Source organism: Atheta coriaria, unplaced genomic scaffold (assembly GCF_025399875.1).
Source record: "Atheta coriaria isolate IRGN ID8LTWV9N9 unplaced genomic scaffold, Caltech_Dcor_3.1 hic_scaffold_22_pilon, whole genome shotgun sequence".
Taxonomy (NCBI): Eukaryota; Metazoa; Arthropoda; class Insecta; order Coleoptera; family Staphylinidae; genus Dalotia; species Dalotia coriaria.
The window spans coordinates 1-22,330 of record NW_027045464.1 but is presented as its reverse complement, the minus strand read 5'-3'; the positions used below and the strand labels follow the sequence as shown (position 1 = coordinate 22,330).

General features: G+C 36.8%; 4 protein-coding genes and 1 long non-coding RNA gene across 8 annotated transcripts; 2 read left to right on the top strand and 3 right to left on the bottom strand.

Moving 5' to 3' along the window:
* Positions 1-873: 873 nt before the first annotated feature.
* On the bottom strand, positions 874-6,337 carry Pex1 (peroxin 1). The gene is made up of 12 exons (XM_065316011.1): positions 5,613-6,337; positions 5,332-5,553; positions 5,101-5,215; positions 3,395-4,628; positions 3,169-3,331; positions 2,765-3,112; positions 2,506-2,705; positions 2,388-2,447; positions 2,150-2,336; positions 1,910-2,092; positions 1,070-1,173; positions 874-1,010 (listed from the first exon to the last, which is right to left on the bottom strand). The coding sequence occupies exons 1-12, from the start codon at positions 5,703-5,705 to the stop codon at positions 935-937; spliced, it is 2,985 nt and encodes a 994-aa protein (XP_065172083.1). The 5' UTR covers positions 5,706-6,337; the 3' UTR covers positions 874-934.
* On the top strand, positions 5,065-9,731 carry CycB3 (cyclin B3). Of its 4 annotated transcripts, none has more exons than XM_065316016.1 (6): positions 5,065-5,204; positions 7,472-8,028; positions 8,081-8,309; positions 8,367-8,753; positions 8,817-8,991; positions 9,054-9,731. In XM_065316016.1, exons 2-6 carry the CDS (start codon positions 7,526-7,528, stop codon positions 9,215-9,217), a joined length of 1,458 nt encoding a protein of 485 aa, XP_065172088.1. In that variant the 5' UTR covers positions 5,065-5,204; positions 7,472-7,525; the 3' UTR covers positions 9,218-9,731. The 4 variants fall into 4 exon arrangements, with proteins under 4 accessions (XP_065172088.1, XP_065172090.1, XP_065172089.1 ...); XM_065316018.1 differs by lacking the exon at positions 5,065-5,204 and adding an exon at positions 6,423-6,582 and having other exon boundaries at positions 8,102-8,309; XM_065316017.1 differs by lacking the exon at positions 5,065-5,204 and adding an exon at positions 6,423-6,582 and having other exon boundaries at positions 8,084-8,309.
* Positions 9,732-13,483: 3,752 nt separating this feature from the next.
* Positions 13,484-17,061, bottom strand: Rubicon (run domain Beclin-1-interacting and cysteine-rich domain-containing protein rubicon). Its single transcript, XM_065316012.1, has 8 exons — positions 16,596-17,061; positions 15,068-16,238; positions 14,731-15,001; positions 14,496-14,678; positions 14,258-14,440; positions 14,024-14,206; positions 13,814-13,967; positions 13,484-13,756 (listed from the first exon to the last, which is right to left on the bottom strand). The coding sequence occupies exons 1-8, from the start codon at positions 16,776-16,778 to the stop codon at positions 13,583-13,585; spliced, it is 2,502 nt and encodes an 833-aa protein (XP_065172084.1). The 5' UTR covers positions 16,779-17,061; the 3' UTR covers positions 13,484-13,582.
* A 355-nt stretch (positions 17,062-17,416) lies between these two features.
* Gclc (glutamate--cysteine ligase) lies at positions 17,417-20,739 on the top strand. Its single transcript, XM_065316013.1, has 7 exons — positions 17,417-18,336; positions 18,577-18,749; positions 18,811-19,007; positions 19,072-19,440; positions 19,501-19,887; positions 19,945-20,126; positions 20,189-20,739. Exons 1-7 carry the CDS (start codon positions 17,891-17,893, stop codon positions 20,349-20,351), a joined length of 1,917 nt encoding a protein of 638 aa, XP_065172085.1. The 5' UTR covers positions 17,417-17,890; the 3' UTR covers positions 20,352-20,739.
* Positions 20,627-22,006, bottom strand: LOC135802433 (uncharacterized). The gene is made up of 3 exons (XR_010550553.1): positions 21,645-22,006; positions 21,178-21,492; positions 20,627-20,919 (listed from the first exon to the last, which is right to left on the bottom strand). It is a non-coding gene; the product is annotated as an uncharacterized lncRNA (long non-coding RNA).
* Positions 22,007-22,330: the final 324 nt, after the last annotated feature.

Genomic DNA, 22,330 nt, shown 5'->3' with positions numbered 1-22,330 from the left:
TTTTTGAAACACTCGCTATATATTAACCAGAGTGTATTGAGAATTTATCAAATTTATACTTACACAGACATAAAAAAGAACAATAAATATTTTGAGATGTGGATATCCTTACACTTCCCTTAAATCGTATTATATCCTGTTGAAAGGACGCACAATTGTCGAGGTCGTGTTAAGTGCTAATGAAAAGTAAGCATTTCTCCGTTCAATTTGCCACACTTTTCGATTTATTCCTATTTTGGAGAAATTCCATTAACCACGTGCTCCATCCGGTGATACATTTCGAGTGTTTGTTTTCCGCTTTCAATTTTCATTTGTATCTTTATTATTTACTCATTCTCTCCATCGTATGTTACAAAACAATATTATTATTAATAAACCATCGAGAATCTATAGATTACCAGCTTTTGCCCGCGACTTCGTCCCGGTAGTGTTTAATAAAAATGTAATTCGTTTTTGCTCTCGTGTTCTAGACACAGTATGTGTCAATTCTATCAATAAGATTCGCAATTTTATTTTAAAGAAATTAATTATATAAATTGTCTTTAGGGTTTTCCCGGCAAATATTCAAATTTTTCTCACCGTAAAAACCATCCTTGGACTTTCACGAACATTTTAAAAAAAGAATTGGCCAAATTGGTTTAGGCGTTGTTGAGTTATGCGCTTACCAACAAATTTTGCTCGCGACTTCGTCCATGTACATTTTAATAAAAAGTACTTAACTAATTATTCTCGTTTCTTGAACCAACTATGTGCCAACTCCGCTTATGCTATAGAAACTAAAAGAACAGTTAATAATTCAAGTCAAAAATTTACTTAAAAATAAACCTTGAGTGCAAGAATTTACAAAAAACACGAAATATAAAATAAACCATGTTTTAAAGATAAAAACACCGTTCATTTATTTAAAAACATTAACCTTATAACAATTAACCATCTAAGCAAGTGTAGCTTTCTGCTTACCTGACATCAAAGAATCTAAAATGTCGCTTTTACCTTGAAACTTTTGATAACTATAGAAAACACAAACATGAGTATAAATAATTTCGAGGGTGTGATAAATTGCACTTACATGCGTTCGTATTTAGCTCGTTCCTCCCTTGTTAGCGACGGCCGCGTACTGCGCAGCGCGTCCTCTAAATGCTCCTGCGTTATCAATTGTGTTTCAGTCTTCAGCTACAAACAGAAAAACATATTCAAATTAAATGCAGGCGCAACAAATTACGCAAGAACAATTGACACGTGGAGTGGAGTTATTGAGAGGATTCTCAGCCACCACAGACTTTCAACGCTTTGATTTTAATCAAATGCAATAATTAGCGATTGCAAATTAATTTTCATTTACGACGAAAACTTAGAATGTGATTCATATTGTGTATCGGTGGTGGTGTAAATTGAATTCTTGCAAAAACGAACGCCGGTCGCGTTTCTCGTTACAAAGTAATCAAGATAATACGCGGGTGGAGGTGAGCGCTGTGATATTGTTATCGAGCAAAAGCGCCTCGAGTAGTTAGCGCGCGCCTGCATGCTGCGTATTGCCGCAACGACTAGATGAGCAACCCACAGCGAACAGCCCGCCAGCAAAGGGGTGGCAGGAGGATGCGGTGGTGGTGTTTGCAAAGACGTTCAGCGACAAACTTAGGTTACGACCCGATATTGTGTGTCTTCGCGCGTATCGCCTTAACGTGCAAATGGAATCACCTCGTCATCAGGATGCGCCCCACCCACGCTAATCTCTTAATTACGTGAGAGAAACACCGAACACTAAACACATGCGCTTGTTTATCAGATGTCACCGGTCTAAATCGCGATCGCAATCTGCGGAAATGAATGGGATATAAACTACGTTTGTTTTAGAATTTAAGAAGTTGATATTAAGTTAACAAAAGTGGGGAATTACAAATAGACTTACATGATCTTTTGTTGATGAATCTTGAAGTAAATGTTCAACTGAATTCAATTGTGCTGTATATAAAACCGCTTGTAAATCAGCTCCAGAAAACCCTTCCGTTTTTTCCACAATTTTCTCCAGTTTAATATCATTTGACAAGTTTAGTTTTTTAGATAAAGACTTTAAAATTGCCAGTCTTGATTGCTGTAAATAATAAAATAATAAAATGTGATATATAAAAACAAACTTCACAGTATGTACTTTATCCGGCATTGGGCATAACATTTGTCTATCCAATCTACCGGGTCGTAACAAAGCAGGATCTAATAAATCCGGACGTGACGTTGCAGCTAAGACACAAACGCCGTTCAAAGATTCAACACCATCTAACTGTGTCAAAAATTGATTAACTACCCGATCGGTTACACCGGTGTTGTCATGTCCACGTCTAAAATAGTATTTATATTTACAAAATATAAAAAGAAGAAGTAACTATTACCTTGGTGCCAAACTATCAAATTCATCAAAGAACAAAATACAAGGTCTTGCACTTTGTGCTCTATAAACATCAAAAATCAAAAAATTATAAAAAGAAATGATTTGATTTATATTCTTACTTTTGAAAGACATCCCTGACAGCCTGCTCACTTGCCCCGATATACTTCGACAGTAATTCTGGTCCTTTAACTGAAATTAACCGCAAATTGCACTGCTTTGCTGCAGCGCCTGCTAGAATAGTTTTTCCTGTTCCAGGTGGACCATATAACAGCACACCGGATTGTAATCGAAGCGGTGAGTGTGAAAAGATATTAGCGTACTTAAAAAAATAATTTCTTAAATTAATATTAAGATAGTTTATAGTATTTTACGAGTTACCTGGGCTGGCCACAACATAGTTTCTACCAGAATCTTTTTAACATCATCCAAACCTCCAATATCAGCGAAATCTCTCTCACCAGGCGAATGTAACTGAACATCTCTTAAAGACAACGTGGATGCGTTACTCAACGCTGCTTCACAATGTCCATCTGTAACTTTTAACTCCTCAGCCTTCTTTAGATTATTTGTACTTTTATAAACCTCAAAAATAATTTTATCCACTAAATCAAGCAGGTCTTGAATAAGATATCCTTCGGTTTTGATAGCCAATTGATTGAAATTGATTCGTTCACAGTTCACCTCTTTCTTTTTAAATAAATACTTTAAGACATTGATTCTATCATCCTACAAATATAAAAATTTCATAATAATAATAATAATAATAGAATTCAATAAATTACACTGCTTAGGTCGTTAATACTGAAACAATGTTTAAACAAGTGCCGTCCTCTTGAGCTGTAAATGTTTTTATTTAATTTGGACATTGATTCACATGTCACCACAAGAGAAATGTTATTACGTTGCACTAAGTGTTCTAATTCTTCTGATAACATTTCACTAACTCTAAAAATAAAATATTTTAGTAAAATATTATTAAATACTTAATAAAACTAAATAAAAACTTACTTATTAAAGTGTAAATTTTCTTGTGTGGGTTGTTCACCTTCAATCACCTTCTCACAAATAACATGTAAGTCATCCAGTATTAAAATAGAAGGTTGATAGTAAATCAACCTCAAAAACATAGAATTTAATGTTTTCAACATAGACTCAATATTTTTCCCTTTTAATTTTCTGCAGGCTACATTTTCAACATAATAATGTGAAAGTGCCGCCTTCAATACTTCAGATATTTTGTTAGTTAAACTTGTTTTACCGCTTCCTGCCTTTCCTGTTAGAATAACACTTGAATTTTTTCTTCGACAATATTTAACGATATTGTCAACTAAGTGTTGATAATTAGACGCATTTAAACATAAATCCACCCTTGGGGACTCATGATTATTATTTTGAGACTTTCCATCGACCAATTCACCCTCAAACAGTTTAAATGTGCATTCCCTCATTAACTTTTGATTAACAACTAAGTATTTCTCATTTGCAGGAGTGAATTTCAACTGGAAGCGACATTTCTCCGCTGGTTCTTCCATAACAACCCCTGAGTTTAATAACATGTGTCCGCCATCTTGGATATATGTACACAAGTAGTTACGGACCAATTCATCAGCCTTGTTGAAAAAACTGTTTGTGGTAACAATTTCAATCATTTTGGGAATGAAAACTGTTGGTTGCAAGCTCGTTGCCAATACTTTCGCTCCAGGAATCGTACGAAAATGCTCAAACAGTAACTGATTGACATATAAAAAGTTGAAAACATCAACATCGGTCTCGTTGCCGGTGCTTGACGGCGATGTTTGTTGTTCTTGATTATTTTCACCCTCAATGCAAAATAATCGAACGATGACGCTGTCGATGGGTGGGTGGTGCTCGTCGAGCAGGTCTTTAACGTCGGCGGGCGGTGATATGATGCGCAGCGTGACGAGTACGACCTCGTCGCGGTGATAAGCGCCCGCGAGGCGTTCGAAATTGCGGCGAGATAAGAGCCCGCTAAAGGGTTGTGCGATGAATGCGTTTTTATCGGCGATCGACGACGACGCCGGCAGTTGCTCCGCGGGCTGCAATCGAAGCGCGCATTGTGTCTGATTGTAAGCGTTCATTATGCTGGCGTTTTGTGCGCCGGACACGCTCGGGCGTTTCGACGGCGGCGCGAATTTGCGCGTCGGCTCGCTCTGCGGCGGCGGCAGTATCGCCACTTCGGTGAGCATTTCTAATTTTCCGGGGGAAATTGGTTCGACGCCGTCTGGAATGCAAATTTATTTATTTTTTCCAATTTTACGCATAGAAGCAAAAAAAAAATTAAATTTTCAATTCCAACTGAAGACAAAAAATTAAATTTCCCCCTTTTTTAAATAAATAAAATATTGTTTTGCAACGATGTAACAATATATATCGAATTTAGAAAAATTTTCTAATAAAGTGAAATTTCTATAAAAAAAAATTCAGTACCAGGTACATATTTGCAAATATTCAGTGTCATAGAGAAATTGATTCTCATCATAGGCAAATTTTCAGTTATCACTTCGCATCACGTTCTTTTAGTACAGTTAGCGCCATCTATGTGTGTTAGCTGTACCTATGCCAAAGCATCTGCCGAATTTACGCCGCAGCAGCAAAATGGAAGTGGGAAAAGCAACAGAAAGAAGTTTTCGTTGTTTTCATTGAGTTTCTAACTGTGTAAATGCAGTGTACATATGCATGTGTGTTGTTCTTACCTACAACGACGGTTACATGTAGCGAGTTCGAAATCCAAATCACCAACTTCTGCTGGTTGTGGACAATCTTGACTTGATTCAGTAATGTGCTCTGGACAGTTTCGGCAAGTAACCCCTAAATATTGATTTATTACATTACCCTGCACGTTTTGCATGTTGCGCCGCATCAAATGTGTACATAATCACACATATAGTAAATATATCCAATTATTACAAGTACTTTATGCTTACCAGCATTGAATAGTCATCTTCAGATGAAGTGAGCAATTTCAGTCGGCGAATACTTGCAATATATGGAGTTGTAGACAAGCTTACAATGTCACTTTTGATGATGCCTAGTTCTTTGGCCAAATATGAACCCATTGCAAGCTCACCTTCTTTGAGTGATCCTAGAGATGTACCCAACGAGAAGAAGGCCCTCTTGTTGAGGCCATAAGATAGCCTAATCATATGCTTTAGAATTGAGTTTTGAATTACACTCTATTTTGAACACAGATTTATTTAGAACTTACTTCATGGTCAATTTGTCTACTATCATGTTCAGAGAGGAAGACAAAACTGTTTTTAGAACTGATTAGTTTCACTTTAAAGTCTTTATCGTACATTATCGCAAGGATTTCGTTTTATTACAGTGGTAGTTTATGTTAGTTTTTCGATTTTATTCACTTGGAAGTGCAAACTAAATCGACCGAATCTTAGGTTATGTTATTTATATTCATTCATTCTCAGCTGCCACTAAAACCGCTTGATTCACCGCGAATGAACGCGACCAACAAAAATAAAACACTTTGAAACGTTCAAAGGTTATTGAGACTCCCACTTGGGTTTCAATTATGTAATTTTCGATACAATAAACCTAAATGCAAATTTTGAACTTGAAAACAATTCGATTTGACATCATAACACATTCAAACATTTAAAAAGTTTGTAAAGTGTAAACATATCCTATCTTATTTAGAATGGATTGCAATTTTTGAATTTTGACTACTTAATAAAAACTCGTCGCTCCGGTTTAGACTAATTTTCAAGTATTATCCAGAAATAGAACTTTGAACGCGTGAGATTATGTTAGGGTCGCGTAAATTGCCTAAAACCTTTTGTTCTGATGACACATCTCCACCTTTGGTTCAGTTTTTGCACCGGTCTCGGCCAAAAACGCTCAAAAGCGCACAAATAACGGGTCAGCAACAATGCGAAGACGAAGTGTCAAAACCACATGTTCGTAACGGCGGCACAACCAAACTCTGCGCGCGCATATATATTTTAAAAGCCGGTTACGTCACTAGCCCCTACCCGTGCGTCCCGTTCTGCTAGACAGTGGCGCCTTACCCGAGTCGCGAGCGCATTCGTTTCAAACAACTGACAGAAATCAAAACCAAGCTTGCTGCCCGAGATCAACGAACTTTTTTCTGCTCGTCTCCGAGCACTACTTTATTTCGCTTATTCACGAGTTATTGAGGCTATAATTGGGGACAAATTAAGGTAGGAACAATCCTTATTTAATCTATTTTCATATAGTGATGGAATTATACTCCACATTATTCAATTTAAGTGAGATATTTGCATTTTTGTCACGGCCGAACGTGTGAACAATCATGGCGGGTAACGGTCATTTTTTACGGATGTAATCTACCTTGTATTTTATCTTTTCGCGGCCTTACATGCTCGGAAAACAGTGAAAACTTGTAGAAAAGATCAGGAGGAAGCGTGGTTAGTGGGAAATGTACGTGATTTTCGTGTGAGGTTAGTGTTTGGCGGTTAAACGGGCGTGGAAAAGGCGGTAAACGCGGGTCACTATTGCAATGTTGCAGTGCTGGCGGTGATTTTCGGCTTGAAACCCGAATCCCCTGGTCTACCTGACCTATTCTCGACTTATCTATTTTATCATTCTTCAAAATACTTGGAAGCAATCACTCGGTTTTATCGTTCTTAACGCGCTGAAGGTGACAAACTTTTCATTAATACATCGGATGCTGTGATCATCATTATTTTCGTGGTACTTTCTGAATAATCAGAAACATAAAAACAAATAAGACAAAGCTAAACTAGTGCAAAAACTGATGAGTATTAAATTTGTTAATCAATTGTGCAAATATTTAGTTATTAATTAGCATTGATTGAGCATTTGTATTTTAATAGTAGTTGAATTTATTTAGCCTCAGTTTTATACAGTTCTTGCTTATGACACGGCGTTCTTGATTACGCATTGTTGCAATTCGGATTATTTTTTTAATTTATACATCACAATACCACTGACAAAACAATCACAACACAACACCTCTAAAGTTGTCGGTTGACGTACACGTTTTGTGTGCCATTTATGTATACTTTTTAAACTATTACTACAATTTTGTATTTTGTGCTTGTACAGGCGTAAATAAATAAAGAAAATCAAGATTTATTAAATAAGTGACACAGAAACAAAATGGCCCCCACGAAGGCGATGCGCCCGATCATCCCGGTGCTACCCGCGACTCGGGTCACCACTCGCAGCAAAGCACAAAACAACAATGCATTGCTTAAGGGCAAGCGGAAGGCAGACGCCTCGCCCTCGAAACAATCCGCTGCTAAACGCTCCGCTTTCGGCGATGTTACCAACGCTGAAAAACTGAAGGCATTTGATAACAAATCGAAACAGATTCAAAAGCCTCTGTTGAAAAAGGTAATGGTACAGTCGAAAGTGTTACCATCGGTGAAAACGATTGGCAAACCAAAACAGAATGAAAATGTGGCTCCGCCGCCGGCACCAGCACATAAAGTGCAGACTAGGCAAACGACGAAGGTGGTACATCCACTAATACCGAATCAAACAGCGCAGAAACCAAAAGAAGTCCTCAAGGAAATCACTGTAAATAAGGTGAAAACACGTTTGAGTAATGAGTTCGAAAAGACTGATGACTCTTTGTATTCCTCTGCACTGGAAGATATGTAAGTAGAACTAAATCTGCCTTTGAAGTGTTATTTGATAAATTTTTAACAGCAGCGTGTCTTCACGGGGTAGCATGGGCCGGAAGGGTAGTAACGCATCGACGGAGAGCCGCGACAAGATGTCCATAACGATGGTGGCACACCAAATGGAAGCCAATCTGAATTTGGGAAATCACGAAGTGCCTCAGGGTGTGAACGATTTTGACAAGGAGAACTGGGATGATGTTTTCCAAATCTCACACTATGCCATGGACATATTCAATTATCTCAAAAGTAGAGAGGTGCAGTAATTGTATAAATTTAATAACTTTAAATCTATTATATATGTAATGTTATAGCCCACGTTTTTGCCTGATGACTACATGGAGAGACAACCGAACTTGACAAGATGGATGCGCTCGTTGCTTGTCGATTGGATGGTCGAGATTCAGGAGAGTTTTGAACTGAATCACGAAACGCTTTATTTGGGCGTCAAGTTGGTGGATTTATATTTGAGTAAGGTAACTGTAAACAAGGATGTTCTGCAGTTGGTGGGTGCGGCGGCAATGTTTATTGCTAGCAAGTATGACGAGCGCATTCCGCCCTTGGTTGATGACTTTTTGTACATTTGCGATGGGGCGTATACGCGCAAAGAACTTCTTCGGATGGAGATTAATTTACTGAAGGTTGTCCAGTTTGACTTGGGCATTCCTCTCAGTTACCGATTTTTGAGGCGTTATGCTAGGGTCAGTATTAAATCAATTTAAACGTTTAAAATATGAAAATATTATATGTATAATATATTTTAGGCCGCAAAATTGACCATGCCTATTTTGACATTGGCTCGTTTCATCCTCGAATACTCGTTGATGGACTACGCGACCATTAGCATTTCTGACTCCAAGATGGCCGCCGCCGCTTTATATTTGGCGCTGCAGATGAAAGGGGTCAGTGGATGGACGCCTACATTGGAGTTTTACACGGGTACGTAAAGTAAAATGATTCGTTGAGCCTATTTTTTAACGATTGTTTTCTCATCGAAATAGGTTATAAGTTGGAGGAAATAATGGAGACTGTCATCACTTTGAACCTCAATTTACACCGCAAGCCAAAAGAGGCGCTGATGACGGTAAGAAATAAATACTCACACAAAATCTTCTTCGAGGTAGCCAAAACACCGTTAGTGAATACCGAAGAATTTAAAGCATGAGGGCGTAATTTTTTAAGGCCATTATCTCAATCTGTATTTTAGCCACTTTTTATGTACTTCTGTTAAGAACTGTTCTAATTTTATTTGTCCATTGACACCCATCTACGTGCCAACGTCTAAAACGCGCTTGCGTACGCGCACATATGTCTTTAGTCTTTATTTTTACCTGTTTTTAAATGTAATTAATATTTAATTATTAAAAGAAAGACGTGATGCTACACTTGCTCACGTTTTCGGTGAGACAAGTGAGGGCTGAAAACAAGATGACAGACTTGTTGATGTAATGTAATGATGGTGTAATCCGCATTGACAATGTAATGATATTACACGATATTGATTGAATATATGCACGAATGGTGCGTTGCATGTCCAATAACCGAAATTGACTGAGTGACAAGAAAAGTGTTAACATTTAATCTCGATGTTTGATGTGACACTTTATATTGTTTACGCTTATGTGGAGTACGTGGATAGAACGAAAATAATGTTTGAATAAATAGTTTTTGTAATTTTTCATGCATTGATTGAATTAATCATCTTTGATACGTAAATAAAAATAATGTCCAAATATTTGCCCAAGTGTATTGTCTTATTACTGAATATGGCATCAAGAGCAAGAGACGCTGCAACCATGTACAATTTGGGAATTTGAAAAAAATATATATATATTGATTTTTTCTATATTTTAAAACTTTATTATTAATTACCTTGATATTTATTACGAAATTCAAAAAAATGTTTTTCAATTAATTATATACAATTAAAAATTGATATAATTAAAAAAAACCACGTGCCTATGAACGTGCCACGATTGGTCGCAGTACTTGAACGTCATAATGTTAAACCACGTTAATTTTATTCCTTCCAATTACTTAATGATAATTGGTCATTTTAAAACCTTCCAGTTGTGAGGGCAAAATTTTAGTAGCAATAAATATATGGCCATTCGTACAAAAATATTAACTAACTTCCAACTTTTTTTGGTTTTAATCAGTGGCGGATTACGGCCTAGGCGCACTAGCGCCTAGGGCCCCGGCTGCCTGAGGGGCTGCCTGAGGGGCCCCTGGCACTTATATGTCCCATATAGACATAGTAATTCCACAAATACTTCATCAGTTGGTTTTGACCTCAGCCTTTATGAATAGCGTATTGGTTTTCACTTGGCGTCCAAAACGGCATTTCACACGTGTCCGCAAAGCAACCGTCACGGATATATAGCTGACTTAAAACTTTTTATCTCCGATTTTATTTCTTTATGGCAAACTGTTTAAAATAAAATTTGGATGTTTTCTGCCACGAATTTTTGTGACCTTTTCTTGAATATTGCGTTAGAAAGTTGTAGCTATAATGCGAGTAGTATATTGCCAATTTTTTTAAATTTCGAACATCTGTGGAGGAGATGAGTTGAGGAATATTCCATTGAGGTTGTAAAATAGCGGGTAACTCTCTTTTTTGGAATATTAATTATTTCGTCTTTCTATCATTTTTTCACATCTGCGGAACACGTTGTACCAACGTTTATTCTCCTACAATTTTTATCTAGATTTTTGGGGTGGTAGTTGGATTAAAAAAAAAACAGAGAGTGGTCAGTGAGTCGTTAGAAGAAATTGTACTTAGAAAGTTACATGATTATGGCTTAGATATCACAAACTGTAGGGGCCAATCTTATGATAACACTGCTAACATGTCTGGCAAGTACAGTGGATTATTACAGGCACGCATAAAACAACATTCCAAATCAGCTGAATTCATACCATGTGGAAGTCATTCTTTAAATTTGGCTGGGCATACTACAGCGGAATCTTGTTCTGGAGCATTACAGTATTTTATGTTTTTGCAAAATATATAACTTTCTTCGCTGCATCTACAAGACGGTGGAATATTTTAACTGAATGCATGAAGGTTAAGAATTCTATAAGTATCAAGAGAATAATTGATACACGATTTGCCGCAAGAGCTGACGCTGTTTTAGCCCTAAGACTCAATTAGGTATCAATGAAAAAAAAAAGGAAAACCAATTTCAAAATTAGAAGCAAAAAAATTATCAAAAGAGTTCGATCAATTTGAGACGGCACTGTTAACAATTTTCTGGGACAAACTCCTACAGAGAATCGAAATTACCAGCAAATACTTACAGGAACCAAAGACAAATATTCTTAATAGTGTTAGTTTATTAAAATCATTAAACGAATTTATAACAGAGGTCAGAAATAATTTCGAAACTGTTGAAGAGGAGGCTAAATGAGACAAAGAAAACGCAAATATCCATATGATGAAACGAACAAAAATGATACAGCATTTTCGTAAAGAAATTTTTTTATTGTCAACATTTTTTATATTGTATGTGATGTATTAACATCAGAAATTACTCGAAGGGGCGATGTCTATATGAAAGTTCTTAACGATTTTAAAATGTTCTTTGATTTAAAATTAAGCCGTGTTGAGACTAATAATTGTGTAGAGCGATTATTGTCTTAAGTATGAAAAAGATATTGAGCCAGAATATTTCACTGATGAGTTAACTCATTTTCTAAAATACATACAAGAAGAAAATATTAAGGATCCACATGAAATGTATGCAACATTAAGTAATGGTCTAAAATCAACTTTTCCAAATATACACACAATACTGCAAATTTGACCTTGCCCGTTTCTAATGCAAGTGGAGAAAGGACATTTTCAGTTTTAAAACGAGTCAAAAACTATCTGCGCAATAGTCTTTCACAAGAGCACTTAAATGACTTCGCATTAATGTTCATAGAAAATGATATTTTTAAAAAACTAAAGTACGACAAAATTATTGAAATCTTTGCCCAAGAGAAGACAAGAAAAGAAAATTTGTAATTTGTATTTAAATACGATTACCGTTTTTGAGCACACGTACGATGAACTCGAGAACCAAGATAGCATTGAAAACGATAATCCCATCGCGGATAGTATGGCAGAAAATTTTACCTGTGATATTTCGATCGGTCCTGAAAACAATTAACGCACAACACCTGGTCCATCGCGAAGAGCGAATCGGAAGATAATCCATTAAATTTTGGAATAGTGCGTGTGGATTAAGCCTACTGGGGATACCACGATAAAAAAAAAACGCGCCACGTACTCTACCTCATGGTGGTGTGGAAATGAGTTTTTGGCACAAACGAATGTTGAAGTAGACTTTGCGGCGCGCGTACGCTAAAACTATTAATTTTACTGGGCTAATAACCGTTTTGAAAATTTTCGGATTTAGGGGCCCCAAACTTGATTTGCGCCTAGGGCCCCACTGAAGCATAATCCGCCACTGACTGCGTGTGCAGCAAAATGCATACAGCCAACTGCGACAACACGAGATCACTATCAGTATTGCGCGATAGGTCGCTGAACGCGACAAAAAAATGTTTCCATACCTCGCGCGTAAAGATCTTTACTATGGATGCATAGAAAGCAGCGCTTCTTTTGGTACTACTAGCGCACTAGGCAAAATTTCTACAGCGCCCAACTGGAAATCTTTAATCACAAGGCCCAAATATTTTCAAAATGACAAAAATAATTGAGATTAATTTAATACTTACAGATACTCAAAAGTATTAAAATCGAGTCAGGACGTGAGATACAGACCATTTTCCACCGCAACTTTTCAAAAATGACAAAAATTTCTGAAGTTTAAGAGTGACTTAAGGGTACTTCCCGACCATTGAGGGTGACTGAATGTAGTTCATCCCATTAAAGAACTCTTCCTCTATCACCTGAAGCAAACCGAATTAAAATCGTGTCAAGGAAACACGAGATACAGACCACTTTCCACTGCAACTTTTCAAAAAGAGACAAAAATTGCTGAAGTTTGAGAGTGATTTAAAGGCACTTCCCGACCATTGAAGGTGACTGAATGTAGTTCATAAGATTAAAGAAGTCTTCTTCTATCACCTAATGCGAACAGAATTAAAATCGTGTCAAGGCAACACGAGATACAGACCACTTTCCACTGCAACTTTTCAAAAATGTCAAAAATTGCTGAAGTTTGAAAGTGATTTATGGGTACTACCACAACCATTCAGGGTGGCTGAATGTAGTTCATGCCATTAAAATCAAGTCAAGGAAATGCGAGATACAAACCATTTCCCACCGCTACTTTTCAAAAATGACAAAAACCGAGCCAGGCAAACGCAAGATACAGACCATTTTCCACAAGAACTTTTAAAAAATAAGAAAAATTGCTGAAATCGAAGATCAATTTATGGGCACTTCCCGACATTTGATGGTATCAAAATATAGTCCATGTTCTATATACAATTATAAATTTATTTACTCTTGCCCGCTGCGAGACATGGCATAACCGCTCAATATTTTTATAAAAAATATTGTAACAATAAATTCGAATTAGTTGCTTAACCTGCGACAGCATCGTGCACATGGTGCGTCCACTTTATTCCAACATTTTGAATGAAAGCAACTGCCGCACTGCGCACACCTCGAAACAATTTTCATTTGCCATGGAAACAGAACCTCTGCAGATTTGCAAATTTCACATATAAATCCTCTTGCTAAACATAACTATAAACAAACAATTCGATTTATACACATGCTTTCAATAAAAATACAATAACGCACCTCGCACTCACTGGTATGGCGACAACAAACCTCTACAATATATTTCAACTTATTCTTCAATTCACCAGTTCTAATCATTATTAAATCCTCCAAAGAGTAAATATCCGGATCACTACTTAGGTAGGACTCTTCACTTCTTATCAAATCTTGAATACTAGAATGAACATTTAGATAACTATAGCGATTGAATATTTTTTTTAAATACGTTACTTTTCTGCAAGTCGACATGTCAAAATGTAATCCTTGAGGTACATCAATCCCAACCGGTACTTTTTGCAAACTTCCATATTTCTAGATAGTTTACCAATCTTTGGATTTAGCTGAAATACTCTAAATAGTGGATCCGTGTGCATTTGCTCTATCAGACGGTAAGAAAACGACGATACTGAACACCTAATCAAAAATAATATTTAATTTATCCCCGTTAATTATTATTTCACAAACCTAGTAAAGTTCCATTGGTGAATAACGCGAGCAGGGATAATCGCAACTTGATTCGTGTGACACCCTGTACAAAAATATCTACCGAGATAGTTGCAATAACGAAATTTCGCTGCATATTTCGTCGCAACTCGTGTGCCACATCCAGCACAGCGGTAGTTTTGTTTTTCCATGATTGTCTTACGACTAAAAATAATATTTAGATTCAGCTGTACTTATTTATACTACAATTTTATATTACCAAGGCATTGGATGCATTGTAAAAATAATTTGTGGTCTCGGCGGTGCCCATTCGGTAGTTCCACGCAAAGGAGTCGAAAATTCATTCTCACTTTCATCAGGATTTACAGGCCAACTTTTAGGGAGGGGGAGCAATGCCTGTGGTACTTCTTCTTCAGATATTAACCATTCTAAATCTGAGGCTCTAAAATAAATACATGGAGTGCTAATTCCTAAAAATGCATAAAAAACATTACCTTGGCAACTGTTTGTCACTAAATTTACTAATCAACGATAGCGCCACTCCTTCCGCTGATAAAGCGTCCGACGCACCGTCGGGTACGCCTCTGGGTCGTTTCATTATATCCGCATCTGAATAAAGTGATGCCATTGACATAGACAATCCTGTATTGTCCTGTAGATTCGAGGTTTCGTCCACCTGAAAGTAGTCATCATCATCTGATGATGATATACTTGCCGAAAATGTTCCAGAAGACGAAATCGATGCAGGACTAACTTCAGTAGTTGCTTTACAAATATTAATTAAATTGTTATTTATTTTATTTTGTTATTATGTGATTAACAGCGACTTACTGTCAGTTTTAGCATCACTTAATGAATTTGCCCATAATCTTCTCTGTTTTTCTTCAATTTTCTGCCTTCTTCTTAATCGTATCCTCTGTTTTAAGTGATTAATCTCTTCATCGCTTTCTTCTTGTTGTTCTTCTGATAATTTTAACTCCTTGCTCGATTTAATCTGCTCGAACGCGGCAATGACAGCTTCGCAAATACTAAAATGCGCGTTTTCTCGATCTAATTCAGCATTACCTCGTGACTGTTCACTTGATATCAAAAAGGACGTCAACGATTGCCCTTTAGTAGGTTTTGGAAAGTAACCGGTTGCCATTGGCATTACACTCAATCCACCATCTTCAATAAAAGTCTTTTTTGGCAGATTTCTTATGTCTTTTTCACCCGATATCCCAGCAATTGTGCCAAGCAGGCTAAATTCAGGACCTGATGATCCCAAACTATGTGGTTTACTACAACTGGCTGATGCTTGTAGATAATTATGTGACGTACTCTCCGGCGGTGTGTGTTCAATAATATTACAGTCTATTAAAATATGTTTGCTATTTACAGACTTGACAGGCTTCAGTTGTTTTTGTTTATTCATATTCAATGGCGTAGACGGACTCGTGTTGGTTGTATAAGATCTATTTCGTATTTTTGGACAATTATTAACTAGATTTGGCATGCTGTTCCACGATCTAAGCTTAGAAACTATTCGTGTTACATTTGATTTTTCTTTTTCTTTATTCTCTTCAAGAGCATCAAACATTGCTCGATTGGACAATTTTCGCTTTAAATGTGAGTCAGGGAAAGACGAACACCTGCGATGCACGCGGTGATAATTACTATTCTTTGCTACGAATAATTTGGGTTTTATTTCAGATATAAGGCTGGGTTGGTTCAGTTCTACTGCTTTGAGACAGTATAGAGTGGCTTCAGCATATTCTGTGCTGCAGAGAAAAGCGTGTTCTCTGTAACATTGTTGAACGTGGTTCTTATCAGAGAGCAACCAGCATAGTTTTTGCGATAGAGAGTGATTTTCTATATTTCGGTAGAGCCAGATTGATGCTCGGTCGTTTTTCACATGTGACGGGAGATTATTTTTGCATTCTGATTCAATGCTGAAAGAAGTATTCATTACATCTGGTTGGAGCCATTCTAAACCTTGGATAAATGGCCAATAATCCCAACTCTATTTAAAAAAAAATGTGTTTTACTTTAGTAACAAATCTATTATGCTACAACCACACAATCAGAATTAGATTCTATATAAAATTTAATAACTATAAATGATAAAATAATTTGGTCTATAACTTTTGTTTATCTTGACAAAATAATACTAAGTAATTAAAAAAAAAAAATGACTAGTCATGCATATTATTTATCTCCCTATTATATTAATTTAATTAATTTGAGATCATAAGTTATTTTTTATTTGATAATGTCTTCCAATGCTTGGCAAAATTTGAATTTTTCACTTTCAGACAAATATTTTCACATCAATTAAATTATAAACCTAATATAAATAGTTACCATCTGGTAAACTTACATTTACATCTGTTCCACGACACCCGTGTTTGAATATCTTCTCTAAATCAACATGTAGTCTATTGAGACCCCCATAAATGTTCCACAGGTAGGTTGCTTGGCTATTAAGCAACCCTTCAACAGTCGTCTTGAGATCGCGCAACAATTGCTGATGTTTCGCGCTGTTATCTTCCTGCAGCGACATACTTTGTGTTACTGCGCCACGGCTTCACTGTTATTAAAGTGAGTCATTTTTCAATTGTGTTGAATAATGTTCAGCAACAAACTGGCATAATATGTAAACGCCCAATTATGTCGTGGCTGGGATAACATGTCGGCGGTAATCTTTGTTTGTTATCGGCGCGTCTGGTGTTGATGCAATAAATTCATTGCGAAAAGCGATTTTAAGCACGCCTGTAGTCGACAATTTTTGTTTATATACACGCGACAATCTGAAACATTCAGAAATAATCATGTGTTTTTGACACTTTTGACATTTTGTCGGTTGTCAGCTGATTCGACCAATCCACAGCGTTGAATCGTTGGTGAATGATTTACCTGTGATTTTTAAAATTCCTGATATTTATTTTGTCTATTCATTATCTACATAGGTTTATGAATGACCGTTCGGTATTAATAGAACGCAATTCGAGAGTATTTGGTGTTTTGTTTAAGATAAGCAGTAATGATAGTGCAAAACAGCTGAAATTCGAGAACGATACAAGCGATACAGCGCTGTAAGTAGGTACAATGTGCTGAGTAATAACTCGTCAAGGACTCAAATTGTTGAAAAAATGCATAAATTAGTCATGATGTAATCGAATAACTTGTTATAGAAAGAGCGTGCGTCCCGACTCCGCGCGAGCACAGTTGCCGGCGCACTCGTCGCGTTCGTTTCGTTCAATTTTCTAATTCATATCTGTTCGTACGCTAATGAACAATTTTTTCATTCTAATTACAGTTTTTACTCGGTAATCAGCTAACGTTTAAATATCACGAAACATCGCCGTATCGAGTCAGTACGTGTTCGACAACCTTGTTCGCAGTTAGTTCGCGGCACGCTCTACAATCAATGACAATAAGTTTGACCATTCAAGTGTTGCTTAAACATTGAACACGTTCCTTGTGAAATAGATTATTCATCTCGTAGTGTAAATACAACGCGATATTGTGCAATAGTTGTATACTTGAAGGTTTGTAACGATTTTCGCTTTGCGACAGTGCATAACCTTCAAATTGACAAACGCGCCGAATGTTTGTATCGTACGCGTTATAAATTAATTATTGAACACGAATCATTCAGACATTTAAATAAAAATGGGTCTTTTGTCTGTGGGTCAACCTATGACTTGGGAGGAGACGAAGAAGTTGTCACAGCACGTTCGTGAGCATGGGATAATTCAGTTTATTAATTTATACAAGCGACTGAAAGACCGGCAAGGCGACGTTTTGAAATGGGGTGACGAAATCGAATACATTCTTGTAACATTCGACGATAAAGAGCGCACTGCAAAGGTGTGCTTGAGGGCGCATGAAATTCTCAGCACACTTCAAATCAAAGAGGAGGCTGATCCTGAGGGTGTGAAGTCCTTGTGGCGGCCAGAATATGGTGCCTACATGGTGGAAGGCACTCCAGGTCAACCATATGGAGGCATGTTGGCACATTTCAACATTGTTGAGGCCAACATGAGGTACAGAAGGGAGGAAGTGGAGGAGCTACTTAAAGATGGTGAAGCTATTCTTAGTATAACTAGTTTTCCAAGGTAAGAAACAAAAACAAACAAACATTTATTATGTCAATATTGTAGTATAATTCGTATTTAGTTCTCCACTTAAACATGCAAATATTTCGTGGATTGCATAAACAATTATTGCATTCCATATAACATGTTGATGAAATTGCATATCTACAAAACTAATTGCATAGCCGGATGTAAACTATGTCAATTTGTAAACAGTTTAAAAATAATTTCTTAATTTTAATTTTCTTAATTAATTTGCAGACTTGGTTGTGAAAACTTCTCACACCCGCCAGTGAAAGCAACTCCCCATTCGGGAGCAACGCGTTCGCTATTTTTCCCTGATGGCGCCATTTTCCCCGGCCATCCACGTTTTGCGACGCTGTCGCGCAATATTCGCGAGCGACGAGGTGAAAAGGTCGCCATTAACATACCAAGTAATTAATCTCCCGGCGTTCCGGCCTTGAGCGTATTTGTATTAATTGCGTTTCTTTACAGTTTACCGCGACGAGCGCACGCCGATCCCAATTGATGATTCGCACAAAAAGGACAAAGCCGCACGTCCGGATCATATTTATATGGACGCCATGGGTTTCGGGATGGGATGTTGTTGTCTGCAGCTCACATTCCAGGCGTGTAATATCAACGAAGCGAGAACACTGTACGATCAACTTACTCCGCTAGCACCGATCATGGTACATATTTACAAAACCAGTGAATTATTAATGCGTCTAAGTAATTTGATCTTTTTATCTACAGTTGGCTTTAACTGCGGCGTCTCCGCTTCATCGTGGGTTTGTCGCTGATATTGATTGTCGTTGGAACATTATTGCCAGCTCGGTCGATGATCGCACAGATGAGGAGCGTGGTTTACGTCCGTTACAATCAAATCGTTTTGTGATTAATAAATCACGTTTTGATTCGATTGATTCTTACCTTTCTCCAGAGGGTGATAAATTCAATGATGTTCCGCTGATTTATGATGAGAAAGTTTATAAGAAGTTACGGGATCATGATATTGATCATTTGCTAGCGCAGCATATTGCGCATTTGTTTATTCGTGATTCAATTTCATTGTTTAGTGAGAAGGTTCATCAAAATGACGAACAGGATACGGACCATTTTGAGGTTAGTAACACAAACATGGTTATGCATAAAAAATTGTATTAACAATATGTTTATTAATAGAATATTCAATCAACGAATTGGCAAACGCTGAGATTTAAACCACCACCTCCGAATTCAACGATTGGATGGCGTGTGGAGTTCCGGCCGTGTGAAATTCAGATTACGGACTTTGAGAACGCTGCGATTGTTTGTTTTGTGGTATTGGTGACGAGAGTTATTCTTTCGTTCAAGTTAAACTTCCTCATCCCTATTAGCAAGGTGGACGAGAATATGAAGAAAGCACAGAAGCGAAACGCCGTACTAGCCGAACACTTTTGGTTCCGAAGGGATGTTTCAATGCAAACTGCCGCTACACAAAGTAGTGAACCACAGGAAGCGGCGGCAGCAAGCGCTGCTTCCACCGACGTTTATACTCCAATGACTGTCAACGAAATTATTAACGGAAAGGTACATATTTGTAGACATTTCACAATTTCAAGTTTATTAGTAAATGCGTTTGTTTAGAATGGCGAATTCCCTGGTTTAATTCCATTGATCAACAATTATCTGAGTGGAATGGATGTAGACGCCGACACACATTGCACAATTCAACGATATTTGAAATTCATATCTCGTCGTGCGTCCGGCGAGATTTTAACCACTGCTACATGGATTCGACAGTTTGTCACCGGACATCCCAACTACGAGTAATTTTTGATCATTTTATAATATTTCTCAAGTTTTAATGTCACTTTTTCACCCTCTTCAGGCAAGATTCACGAGTAACGGACGAAATTAACTATGATCTCTTGAAAACCATCAAGGGTATTCAATCCGGCGAGATACCCTGCCCGGAACTACTGGGGTACAATCCGGTGTCGAAGACCACCGAGGATATTCCGCCAGTCATCGCAAAGGTGGCGGGCCACTAACGAATTAGTACTTGTTATTACGTTTATACTTCTAGTTAAAAAGATTATTTTTATACCTGTATAGAGAGTAGCTGTAGGCGAGGTCCAGTGGTAACATATTCGTACTTACAGATAGTTTCTTTCTGCTCGAGTGATGTTTATATACTTGTTGAATTTGTTGATAGTTTGTTACTTAGGTTTTGAGAAGTGTTGATACTGCGTGCTAGTTTTCCTAATCAGTATTTGAAGGTGTAACAAAACGTTTTATATTGTTATGGGCATTTACAGAAAATAAGTTTCACGTTGTGATCGTTTTATTGCAGAATTGCAACGTTGGTGCAGAATCAAAAATATTTAAAGTTAAAAGTTTTGTGTGCTATAATAAAATAAATATATGTATATCAATCAACACAGTCATTTGCCTGACAGAGTTTTAATCATGGTTTCAGTACTCTGCCTGCGAACAGTATGATGTTATGACGTTTCGGTTGTTTTGCGATCATTTTCATGTACTTTTTATTGATGTAAAAGATGAACGACTGGTTTACAATAACCGGCATCTTGAATGCCATTCTGCGCATCGCGTGGCCTGTAAAACAAGTAAAGAAAATGTTTGGTTGTTTATTGAATGAAAATATTTCCATAAGTACGTTATGACCTATGTGCGTAACCTGCATGTATTGAGTTAGTGATTAGATAATTTCTGATTACATAATATTTGCCGTTTTATCTACTTTACTACGCAAGCCACTCAAGCACCTGCGTACATGGCGCATGGGTTGGCAGGCAATAAATTAGTTTCTAAAGGCCATTAACATGTATTTACACATACTTACACAATACTTACTTTGTAATCCAAATGTGGAACGAGAAGAAAAACTAATGACAAACCTATATTACAGTTTTGCAGTAAACCAACATAATGATTGCTGATCGTCGTGAATTGATTTCAAATAATATCCCCCATGAAATAAGTTTTTATTTTTGTATGTAGATTAATTCTACAAGATTATCATCAGATAACAAGTTTAAATTCGATTCAATTTGCCACTGAAAATAGGCAATTCGTTGTTCCAGCTAATATAATAAGTGAAAGGGTGGTCAGCCCTAAATTTAAAACGCATCGGTGGTGGCCCAGGAATTGGTGGACGAAACATAATGCCTGGAATAAATTTCAAAGTTACAGGATTAGAATACGATCTACTAAGCAACTACAAAGCAAATTTTATTATTGACAACGTGTTAGTAACGAAACTAAAATTAGATTTAGAATTAGATGTTATTTAATATTTAAAACTTATGTAGGAATATTACTTCTATTTTGGTCGGGGTTATATTTTCGTGCTTGAAAGTTTCCCAAAGAATAACGGTGCGTGTCTGTTATGAACAAGCATAAAAATAAATGGACGATTGGCTTTCAATAGTCGATTCATCGGAATTGCATCAAACATGACTTGCAACCCTGAAATAAACGATTAAGAACATGAAAATTAACATTATCTGCAGTGTAGGTGTGAGATTATGAACAATTATATTTCGTTTGAGATTGCTTTTTGCGCTTATGGTATTACCAAACTACAAATGGCGACGCACGGTAAACAATAAGATGAAATCATTGAATAAATGACTCAAATATCTTTTGAAATTCATTTATTTATTGTAATAAAAACAGCATATAATCATCACCAAGTAGATGAAAACACGTTCGATATAAGAAAAAAATGGGGAAACTATTGTAAAATTTTGACGTTCGCATAAACACTAATTGTTTCCCATGACTAATCGGATACTTGGCATATGCGTTTATTATAGTCAGATCAAGAATACAGTCGGATTAAACGGATTTACTCTTGGTGTGTTTTTATTTTCAGTTTAATAATTAATAGATTTAAAGTTTATTTGAATACTTTATTGCATCCAGTATATGTTTGTTTATTAATGGCGCAAAATAGACATGATCGAATCGAATTGGCAATAAACGGCTCGGGCTTAATATACAT